This window comes from Phaseolus vulgaris, chromosome 2 (genome assembly GCF_051622355.1).
Source record: "Phaseolus vulgaris cultivar YP4 chromosome 2, ASM5162235v1, whole genome shotgun sequence".
Taxonomy (NCBI): domain Eukaryota; kingdom Viridiplantae; phylum Streptophyta; class Magnoliopsida; order Fabales; family Fabaceae; genus Phaseolus; species Phaseolus vulgaris.
The window spans coordinates 20,119,948-20,131,839 of record NC_143499.1 but is presented as its reverse complement, the minus strand read 5'-3'; the positions used below and the strand labels follow the sequence as shown (position 1 = coordinate 20,131,839).

Here is an 11,892-nt window from a genome sequence, read left to right as displayed (position 1 = left end):
ACTACAACAAAATATAAATCACACCAATTGATTACAAAAGGAAGCATTTGATCATATTACATTGTTTCCAGGTGAGTCTCTGTTCTCCAAGTGCTTTCCTAAAGGTTTCTATCACTATACCTTAGTTTCTCTCACTTTTATAATTTTGTTTTAGACCCAAAACACTCTGAGCCTACACGAGATCCAACACGCTAAATTGTCGAGCTCAAATCCCAACACCAAATACATTAGATCTTTCCAACCCATTTAATAATAAGACAATAATATGAATTGTGGGATATGTATGGCTATATTCAAGCAGTTTTGAGAAACAACTCATTGAAGCTCGATCACAGATAAATTCTAACATTAGAAGTATACTCACACTCAGACAGACCTGCCTCAGTTTATTTTGAAATTACGTTTTTCAACAAAACATTGTTGTTTCTGCACTTTTTCAACAAAACAATTCACTTAAAAGATACAGAAAAATTGTAATAAAAATGTTACAATTATACAAAACAACCACCCACCTATGCGGAAAACCTTTCTCTGTCATGAGGAGCAGAAAAATCAATATTTGGTCCAACGGGAACAATACCAAATGGATTGATAGAAGGATGGCTTCCATAGTAATGCAACTTTATATGTTCCATGTTCACTGTGCTACTAATGCCAGGAATTTGGAAAATGTCTTTAGTGTAATTAAAAAGATTTGGATATTCGTGCAGCAGCTTCTTGTTGCACTTGAAATGAACTGCATAAACCTACAATTATAATAGAGGTCAATTACTCAACAGCCAGATTTCATAACATTGGAATGGATGGATTCCATATGGAGCCCCAAAATAGGAAGCATATGACATGCATGACATCGATGTCTAAAATGATTATAAAGTAGAAATCTGAGAAATTTATGTTTTCATCATCTATAGGCACTATAAAACAATGAACTAACTGAGATGACTTGTTTTCATTGGTTTGATTCAGAGTAAAATACTACACAAAAAGCAGGGAAAACAGACTATTCTGAACTAAAGAAAATTTATTTCTTCTCTTTATGTTTTTGGAATACGAGACTCTGAGGCACAACCATGATCATTCCAAGCATGGGATAGAAAATTGAGTTAATATTACGATAGAAATGGAATAAGACCATGACAGGACAAACTTCATATTTATACAAGAAAAATGGTCATGAAACAGAGACTCCAGCTCACTAACTTAGCTCTACCAGTGATTTGATTTAATTTTGAGTTCTAAAAGGAGGCTTTACTCAATTGAACCCATGCTATAGGTGAAAATCTCAATATTCCCAAATGAAAGCTTTATTTTGGAATATTAAGGGCGTTGGGAATAAGATATCCCAAGTGGCTTTGGAAAGGATTTGTTCATCTCACAACCAAGTTTTCTATTTCTTGCTGAACCCTTTGTCAGCAGTGATAATTTGATGTCAACTTTTGGAGATCTTTGAATTTTCAGTTGTTTGCACAAAATAATAGGGAAGTTCCAATATAAACGATGTTTTACTGATAACGTTAAGTTGCTTAGCTGTTTCGATCAATTTCTGTCCTTTTCTTTTGCAGCTAATGTCACTTCTCATATTGCTATCATCTATGCATCCACATCTTATATCAAGCGTCCTTGTGGCATGATTTATCTATTCTTATGAGTTCTAATCCTGGTCCTTGGTCTTTTATTTGTGATTTCAATGTGGTCCTAGGTAGTCAAGAGCATAGAGGCTCAAATTTTGTGGCTAGGCTTCCAGTTAAAGAATTTGGAGCTTGGATAGATGGGAATCATCTGCATTATTTTCCCACTATTGGCTCTTTGTACACTTGGACCAATGGTAGACTTGGTTCTGCTAGGATTGACAAACGCCTTGATGGAGCCGGCTGCATTTCGGATTGAATTGCTTCCTGGAATAGTATCTCTTGTAATACTATAATTAAATATTATTCTGCTCACTTTCCTATTCTTTTCCAGTCAGAATCAACCGAAAGGAATCCTTTTCCTTTTAAAGTTAGATTTATGTTGCTGCAACACCCTGATTGTGAGAAGTTGGTCTCTGATGCTTGGAATACTTCCTGGTTTGGCTGTCCCATATATGTCTTGAATCAAAAGCTGAAGAAAGTTAAGAGAAAGCTTATTGATTGGAACAGAAATGTCTTTGGCAATGTCAATGACAAAGTCATTAATGCTATGAATAATCTGTCTAGGTTTCAGGAAAATTTTGATTCTCATGCTGAAAATGATGATTTGATTTTGTAGAAGAAATGCTTTGATTGCTTTAGAAGAAGAGTTAGATATCCAACATGAAACGTGGAGGGAAAAGGCTAGATCTACTTGGCATATTGAGGGTGAAAAAACACTACCTTTTTTCATAAGTCTGCCAAGATTAAACAAGCAATCAAACATATCTCTTCTTTGACAAAATGGGGATAGACATGTCAGTGACAACAAGGACTTGGAGGATCATGTTGTTAATTACTTTTTTCCTATCTTTTTCACTGATAATGAATATAGTGATAATAATTTGATTGATGGGTGATTCCACATTGGTCTCTAATCAAGATAATGTTATTCTGACTAAGATTCCCACTATGGAGGAGTTTACTCACAGTTTTTGCTTTAAGTAATAAAAGTGTTACTGCTAGTACTGATGGTGTTTCAGCAGGCTGTATTTGGACCAAGTAGCCAAGGCTCTTTGGGCCTTGTAATGTAGGGTTGCCTTGGAGGGCTTATACAAAGATACTAGGGTTATGTTATGGTTTAAATTAGACTCATTAAGCACAAATTAAGAATCTAGGTGGTTGATGCTTCTAGAAGTGCACTAGATCCACTTCTAGCACCGTGAATATAGGATCACATGGGGGAAAATTGAAATTTGAATTTCCCCCCACCATCCACTCCTTCTCATAGCTGACCACTCTTTTTATAAATAGGACCTCCTCTCCATGTATTTCTCACTTTAGAATGGATAAAGTTATTATGCTAAAATGACATTTCACTTGTCATTGAGTCTCCTTAGGAAAATTTACCTAAATCCAGCTACTCACAAGGCATCGTCCTTGTGGGTTTGGTCGTACTTCTCAAGATCATAAGCTCCACTTCTTTCATCATATCATAAGCTCCACTTCCTTTAACAAGAGGTTTCCATCAATTACTCAAAATTATTATTCAAATTTGGTAGTTCTTATCCACAAGGAGCAATTTGCCCAGAAAATTGTTTAAGCCAACTTCAAGCTAACAATTCTAACCAAGGTTATGGCAGACAAAATAGCAATTCTTGCTCTAAAGGTGATTTAAGACAATAGAAAAGGATTCATTCACGAAAGGAAAATAATTGATTGTATGTGTCTTGCTTATGAAGTTGTGAATCTATTGAACAAAAAATGTTTTGCTAGTTGTTGGAGATCCTACATCGAGTAGAGATAAATACATTTCATAGTATGGTGGTTGCAAATGTCACCTTATGAGCCAATTTTGTAAGGTTGAATTAGGCTTAAAGTCTATTTCTTAATATGGTATCAGAGTCATTTAAAGTTTATCCTAGCGAGAGTTTATTGGGCTTATCAGACCACCCACTATCGAACCGCTATCAGACCACCCATAAATATATAGTCCTACGCACGAGTTGACAACCTCAGTGTGAGGGGGTGTGTTGGAGATCCCACATAGACTAGAGATAAGGACATTTCATAGTATATAAGTGGGTGCAAACCTTACATTTTGAGCTGATTTTGTAAGGTTAAGTTAGGTTTAAAGTCCACTTCTTAATACTAGTAATATAGTTTTCAAAATTGATATTAAAAATCTTTTGATACTCTTAGTTGGAATTTCTTGATTTAGGTGCTCAAGAAGTTTGGATTCTGTGAGCATTTTCTGTGGTTGGAATCAAACTATATTTTAGCTAAAATTTCTCTTCTTTTCAATGGTAAAACTGTTGGTTTTATTAGTTGCAAACTTAGAGTCAGGCAAGGGGACCTTTTATCCCCTATCCTTTTCTGTTTGGCTAAGGATGGTGATGGATGATGGCCATTCCACTCCCCTATTTGGCCCTCTTGGTAAAATATTTCTGTCTCAACCACTATATATTAATGATATTCTTATATGTTGAACGTGTTAAAATAAATAGTCTTCAATAAGAATTTATTGTAAAGGTATTATGTGCTTTGTGTAGTACTTAGTTCCTAAATATATCTTTTCATATTCTTTCCTCTTCCCTCTGATATTCTCTTCTCTTCCCTCTAATACATTGTATCGGATGTATCTAAAGTTATTATAAATACGAGATTCTAAGAGAGGGAAATTCACTCTCTCAAATTCATTCTAACTCTTTTGTATTTTTCTCAAGTTGGTATCAGAGTGGGTCAATCCCGCTTTTCCTGTCTCTGTCCGAAACATGAATTGTCTATTAGTCATTATCTGCACCGTTTGTTGAAGTTCGTAGGAGTTTTATCCTCGAACGCTTGGGTCCAGTGTTCCTTGAGGAGCGCGACCCAACCTCGATGATCACTCATAGATTCTGACAGACGAGTCGTGCTATCCATTCGTTGTGTTGTCCTAGGTGTGTGTGTCTCACGTGACACCTTCCAATAGTTGGAATCTTCCTTAACCACATTTGACTCGTTGGAGTTCTAAGCCTGTTTCCACCCTCTATTCTTCATTCTAGGACCATTTGGTGAGTCTTCTAGTGTTGAACATGGTTTCTCTCACTTGAAACCCTACGTTTCTCTCTCTAGAAACCCTTAAGTTGCCTACTACTCTTCTCTATTGCATTATTGGATTGTGTCAAGATTCAACTGAGTCTTCTGCAATGATTTCTACTCATGAAAAAGGAAGTCATGACACTAGAGGAGGGTGTGGTGATAGAGAACATCCTAAATGCACTTATTATAAAAGACTAGGCCACACTCAAGAAAACTATTACTCTTTACATACCTTTCTTAACAAGGTAGTCAATATTTCCAAATCTAAAGGTTATGAGTCAAAGTTCTCTAATGAAGAATATTAGGAATATTTAAGGTTGAAATCTAACAGCCTAGCGAAATCATCTACAACTTCTAGCTTGTCAACAACTTGCATTTCACAATCTTTGGAAAGTCAAAGTCCATGGATAGTAAAGTAGCTTCCCAAGGAATTGGTGAAGTTTCTCTTCCTCACTCTTTAAACATAAAATATGTTCTTTTTGTTTCTGTTTTCCTTTAAGGAGTTGGTGGAGGCCTAATGTTGAGTGTGGAACCTGTGGTAAACTTGGAAGCATAGAGCACTTAATAGTTCCCATATTCATGGCAGATTTACATTGGCTGCACATACCACATGACCAATGACCAAAAGCTCTTCGCAGGGATAAGAAAACTATTGTTTCGAAAGTATAAATTGGATTGGAACTTGTGATTTCATTTAAATCAAGGGTAAATGAACTGTGGCTGTAGAAAGCGTGGCAATTTTGAAGTGTCATAGGTAAAATTAGACAATCTTAATATATAGGAGAAAATGATATAGTAATCAAACAATTTGGATCAAATCACTAACAAATATAAATGTGAAGCAAAATGAGCCAACACAGACTCATGCAGATAATCAAGTTGCAATTGGAATATCAAATGATCCTGTTTTTTCATGCAAAGACTGAGCATTTCATGTCCAATTAGTATCACTTAGAAGAACAAAAAGGGTGTGGAAATTAATTCCTTTATTGCAAGACCACGGATCAAGTTAATTTGTTTCTTTTCTTCTGTTTTAGTTCTTGTGTTGTACCAGCAATGAATTGCATGATACAAGTAACAGGAAAACATATAAGATATTGCCAAATGTCTAAAATAAATACCCACACGCAGACGTTACCTCATCAAATCTGATAAGAGTGACAAACAAGCGAATGTCTGCTTCAGTGAGTGTGTTGCCACATATATAGCGTTGCTTGCTTAATATATTCTCACATTTGTCCAAAGCTCCAAACAATTGTCTTGCAGCCTGCAGAAAGGAAGCATCAGATAAAAATTCTCAATCACCTGAGTACATTCAACAAGTGCAAAAATTAAAGTACCAACAGTTCCTAGAAAAAGGTTAAAAATAGCTTCATACCTCATTGTGTGGTTCTTGCTTCTTAGCAAAACCACACTTATAAACACCATTATTTATACTATCGTATACCCACTCATTAGTTTCATCAATTAGGGCTTTTAAATCAGCGGGATACAAGTCAAAGGAGGGGTTTTCTGCAATATTGTTGAATTCAGTATTTAACATGCGGATTATCTCTGAGCTCTCGTTGTTAACAATTGTCTTGAGTTTCTTATCCCACAACACCTGTGAAGATCAAAATTCATCAGTTGGCAATAAAATAAGCATCTACCCAGCAGAGCAAATCATAAAAATCACGAAAGAAGCCAGTGTATCTTCGTACAGGAACAGTGTACTTTCCAGTGTAGTTTGCACTTGCAATTTCATAAAGCTCCCTAATACTCTTTGCTCCATTCAACCTATCAGGTTCAGCTCCAGGCACCTCTGTTTCTGAATCAGGAAAAACCCACCCCTTATACTCATCTGATTCTTTAGTTCTCTCAAAGATGGGTTTGACTGCCTGTTCATTGAGCACGCAGGATATGAAATCGCGTAATGACCTAAGCAGGTATTCTTTCTAGTTGAAAAAGAAAAACACAGCATGAAGGCTACTAACTAACCGAGAAACTGATGGCTTTGTTAAGTCCTTTGATATTCAAGTAAGCAAGGCACCTGGAAGCCCAAGGGCAAGCATATGATACATAGAGATGATACCTCCCTGATTCTGGTGGAAATTGCGAATTCGGGTCCCTTGAAATCCAGTTTCTGAAAGTGGAAGCAGATCTCACAAATGCTCCAGAGTTTGATATCTCATCCATTGAAGATCGTGCCATCCCAACTAGATGCTAAGCAGAATATATTTTACGAACCAATCACAAACAGCAACAAATCCTCGAAGTAAAGAATGGAGCAAATAAATTTAGTTCAACAAGAAATTCGTTGCAATTCATGCATCATTCCACATACACATACGTAAAGGATTTGAAATCCACAAATAAGCATACACCACAGTAGTAAGAATGATCTTTTCTTCAACAAACTAATTTGCTAATCCTGTGTAAGAAAATTGTTGGTAGACAAAATAAATAGCATAAACAATAGACAGATAGTTTTTAGAAGAATCAACAGTTTTGACTCACAATAATTCCCACCATGACTATTGCATACCTAAAATGAAGAGGAAAAGTGAGGTTGGTTTGATGAAAGGTAGCTTGTAGTGCTAGTATTTGTAACAAAAGTCAGAGAGAGGAAAAGTGCTTTTGAAGCGTGGCAGTGAACTGAGACAGCATAATTCAATGAATTCATGCATTTGGTGATGCAAATGACAAACACTAACAATAAAATAATAGACCAAAAGATTATTTAGATATGGAACTTTCAATAATGGCTTCTGCATTTTGAAACTCATCTTAAAACATTGTTTGTAATGGTATATTAATGATCTATGCGAACGAGTGTGCAGAAACTGAACCCATGAAAAAATAATCAAAATCAATTCAAATAATTACTCTATAAAAGTATCCACGAAGCAACGTTTCGGTTTGTTTTTGTTTTTACCTTTGGTCCGAAGCAACCTTGCACGCTGGACATTACAATGATAACCTAAAGTACAATAAATTGTTTAAGCCACTTTTTTCTTCTTCTTAATTGTGATATCTTTTTTTACGTATGTTTTAGAATTTAACTTTGAAAAGAGTTTAAAAACGTATTCAAATTCTTAATTCTAAAATATGTTAAACACACTTTTAAAAATAATTTTTTCAATACAATTAAAAGTTAAATTTGTGGAAGTAATATAGAAATCAACATTTTCCTATTTTTATGGACATTTTTCCTTGTTGGTAAGAGAGAAAATAGTAGATAATATTTGTTTAAAAAAATGTTAATGCAATAGGAAATTCATAGAATAACATTTATAGAATAAATTTTTTACTTTCAAAAAACATTTTTTTACGTAAATCCAAAATTCATATATAATGTGTCCTAAAAAGATATTCCAAAATTCTTAACCACTATCTTTTCTGAGAATATGTTATGGATTGTTCTTTCCAAAATGCACGCATTTCCTTATTTCATTTTGGATTACCAATTTTGAAAGAAAAAAAAAGTTCTTATTTTTCTTCTTCAACGAAGAACACTTCCAAAACCACCCAATAACCTCCACAATGTCGTACGAAAGTACACATGTCTATCTATATCCACTGAAGACACACTAAAATCGTCCAGAATGTTTACTGTCGCTTGCTCCTAATAGTGACAATGAAAATGACATAGAAGAAGGACATGATGTGCTTGGATTATTAAAACCACCAAGGATTAATTTTGTCAATTCATATTTATAATGGGTGCAAGAAGTAAAATGTAGGGGTGCAAGAAGTAAAATATAAGGGTGCAGGAAGAAACACCCCTCTTTCTTTTTCTTCACCCTCTGTTTTCTTAACTTTTGAAATACCAAAACTACCTTTCTCTATTTCAAACTAAAAATCCTTCACTTTTCTCTAATGTAAGGTTATATTATATTTCTCTAGTTTTAGAATAGATACTCACATTTCTTAAACTTTTACCAAAACAGCAGTTATATATCTTATATATTTTTAAGAAAATATTAATCTTTTCTTATGTTTTAAATAAAATAATATTTTTCTTTTTATTTTATTTATGAAGTAAAATAATAACTCAAAACTTTAACAAAAATTATGAAATTGAATAATTAAAGTGTTAAAGAATAGAAATTAAATATTTTTTTATAAAAAATAACAATTTAATTATTCTATTAACAATATCTAAAGCATTACATTCTCACTCAATTATAAATTTCCATATAAAAATTATATTTTTGAGAAAGTATTTTAATAAAAAAATTAATAAATACTTATAAAATATTTTATTAAACTTATTAACTTATTATTATATGCAAATATGATTTTAATACAAATATTAACATGTGTAAATGTATAAGTATAAATAAAGTAAAGAAGAAAAAGTGTTATTTTATTAATAACATCAAGAATATAGGCAATTTTTCATTTTAAAACCAGAAAAATAGAAATTCCATTTAGAAAAAATTGGTAAGAGATTAATATAATTTTTTTGGATAAATAAATCATTGAATTTTTATTTTTAAATTTTTTCAATTTCTAATATTTTAAAATAAACTTTAGTTAATATATCATTTTGAAATAAAGTAAGAAAAATAAGTAACAGATTATTAAAACATAAAAGAGATGGATGTCCTTTTATTAAAAATTATTGATATCTAGAATGATTTTTATTATTAATAAAAAATTATAAAGTAGTTTCTATATTGATATCTAAATTAGTTATTAAGGTTTTGGTTGCTAATATTTTAGATTTTAAATTAGTCTTTAAACGATTAATAAATACTAATTTAGAATATAAATATAAAATAACTAATAGCTAAAAGTTTGGTAGTTAATAGTTAGATACAAATTTAGAAACTACTTTGTAAATTTTTATTAACAATAGAAACTACTTTAGATACCCATAATTTTTTAGTGTATAAAATGGTCTTTAATTTAGTGAATAGAGTAACTAATTAGTTTGATTTCTAAATTAGTTTTTATTTAATGATTTTCTTATATTGTTTGTTAATAAAAGTTTCCCTTGTTTCCTTGTCATTTTTTTTTTCACCCACTAACTTTCACCCAATATTTATTTATAAATATATATATATATATATTAATTAATTAGATAAATACTTAATTATATAAATCTTTCTTAAGTTTTTAATTGATTAATTTTTTTTAATTGAATAAATTCAAATTATTATTATCTTTATATATTAAATTATTCCATTATAATTAATAATTAAAATTTAATTCGTAAGTATTAATTATTTAAATTATAATATTATTGTATATTTATATCTTTCAAATAATATAATTATTATAAAAAAAATTGTCTTCTCTTTAGACTTTTGAGTTATTCATAAGTCATTTTCAAGATATGAGTCAATCTTACTTAAACTAGTAGAAATTGTAACAAAAATTATTGATAAGATTCTTTTAGAGTAAATTTCTCTTTATCCTTTTTTGATTTGGTTGCATGAAGAGTCGTTTGCATGCCTAGGTTATGTGTTTGCATTTGTAATATAAGGGGAAAAGATGGACTTCCATAGCAGTTGGGAAGGGAGTGCCTTTATTTTTAGTGATGGTGACTAGATTGTAAAAGATGTTAGTCTAGTGTTGAGAGAAACTTCAACATCCTTCAAATCTGATGGATTAGTCATGTTTGTAGTTTCTATAATTGAGCCTAAGTATTCTGGCATAATAATCTTTGTCGATGTATTAGTTTCAAAACTTGCATTACAACTGTTATAACAATCTACATATTAGACAATATAAACTTATCTATCTTTAGATTTGTATAGTCAATTAGATTAAAATCTCCTAGAAACTCAAACATGCTATCATCCTCAATATCAATATGATACACATAAATCTTTAATAGGATGTTTCATAGTGTCTAGGGTCTTCTGATCCTCAAGACGATCGTTAGACATGATAATTGGAAGCTTATGATTTGTGTTGAATTAAGTACTAGACTTCAATGAGGGTTTGTACTTGTGATTGAAACGAAAACTTGTGGTATAAAAAAATTAATCGCATCACACATATCAAAATCACAAATACAACTTATATCAAATTCTAAAATTTTGGATCATGAAGTGTATTCAATTCTTGCTTAGCAAAAATTTCAGTCATAGTGTAGTCTCCCATGTCTTCAGAAGTTTCCTTTAATTGTAAGACAAGCTATTCAACTTGCTCTCCCAATCTTAAAAGTGTAACCTCCATATGTTATTAAAATTTTATGTTATTTTTAATCAATTTTCTAATAAGTTCCTCTAAAGATGTTATTTGTTGAAAGGATGGTTAACTTTTCTCACATTCATTATAACAAGGTTTATGAAAATATGGTTCATAAAATATTAAAGTAGTTGTTGAAAGTAGCACTCACATTGCATTTCATAATTATTTTGTTGATCATATTGAAGTGAAAAATAATTTCCATATGAAAGTTGGTTAATCATAGAAACTAAACCCATATCCATAAATAAAAATATTCAAAAGAAAAGAAGAAAAAAAAACTACAAAATTAAAAACGACAAATTATTACAAAATAGAAAATTCAAACAAAAGAAATTTGTAAAAGAAAAGGTGTTGCAAGTTTACCAAATAAACTCCTAAAAAAGAGACGTGAGTCATAATTGAACACGCTTATGCACTAAGTCTTTCCTACTTAGAATCTTTCCTGAACTGCTTTCACAAATTTCCATTGTAAAAAAAACTTCAAAAAGGTTTTCCATATGTATGTAGAAAATCTCTAAGGACCGAAAGAAAGTCACCTAAAGAGATGACATCCTAATTTGTCATGAAGACTTAAAAATTAAAAAGAAACAAAATTAAAGTTTAAGTTGAAAATAAGAAAAAAGACAACAAAAATAAAAATAAAATTGCTAAAAATAAATAGAAATTAAAAACAATAGAAATTAAGAATACAAATTGAAACAATAAAATTAAAAATAGAAACCAAAAAATTAAAAAAATATTGGCGGCTAGAAGCTATTTTTTAATATTGCTAGAGGGGTTGGTACTCCACTAACCCTTGATGATTACACAATGAATAAATCTAGAGGATTTTTTTGCTAGGGTTCTAGTTGATATTGACATGTTATCTAAATGATTGGTCATGATTTATCTAAATGTAGGAGACAAGTGGAGACTAATACAGGTAACATCTCTAATAGTCAATAGGAAGAAGTTTCTCAAAAGAGAGAAATGGGGGACAAGCCGATTTACAATCTGTTGAGAATGTTCTAAATTA

At 31.5% G+C, this 11,892-nt stretch overlaps 1 protein-coding gene across 8 annotated transcripts; it reads right to left on the bottom strand.

Annotated features, from left to right (window-relative positions):
• Positions 1 to 301: 301 nt before the first annotated feature.
• Positions 302 to 7,650, bottom strand: LOC137810864 (uncharacterized). Of its 8 annotated transcripts, none has more exons than XM_068612338.2 (6): positions 7,606 to 7,650; positions 6,669 to 6,886; positions 6,392 to 6,568; positions 6,070 to 6,294; positions 5,830 to 5,958; positions 302 to 746 (listed from the first exon to the last, which is right to left on the bottom strand). In XM_068612338.2, the coding sequence occupies exons 2-6, from the start codon at positions 6,879 to 6,881 to the stop codon at positions 513 to 515; spliced, it is 978 nt and encodes a 325-aa protein (XP_068468439.1). In that variant the 5' UTR covers positions 6,882 to 6,886; positions 7,606 to 7,650; the 3' UTR covers positions 302 to 512. The 8 variants fall into 8 exon arrangements, with proteins under 8 accessions (XP_068468439.1, XP_068468434.1, XP_068468440.1 ...); XM_068612333.2 differs by having other exon boundaries at positions 6,669 to 6,893; positions 7,606 to 7,647; XM_068612339.2 differs by lacking the exon at positions 7,606 to 7,650 and adding an exon at positions 7,216 to 7,430 and having other exon boundaries at positions 6,669 to 6,893.
• Positions 7,651 to 11,892: the final 4,242 nt, after the last annotated feature.

What these genes read in the sequence shown, in the direction of transcription:
- LOC137810864 (XM_068612333.2), bottom strand. Translation starts at nt 7,638, where the DNA reads ATGTCCAGCGTGCAAGGTTGCTTCGGACCAAAG. An exon ending in ACAAAGCCATCAGTTTCTCG is followed by an intron (nt 6,569 to 6,668) that starts GTTAGTTAGTAG and finishes CTCAATGAACAG; the next exon opens with GCAGTCAAACCCATCTTTGA. An exon ending in AGCAAGAACCACACAATGAG is followed by an intron (nt 5,959 to 6,069) that starts GTATGAAGCTAT and finishes TCCTTTCTGCAG; the next exon opens with GCTGCAAGACAATTGTTTGG.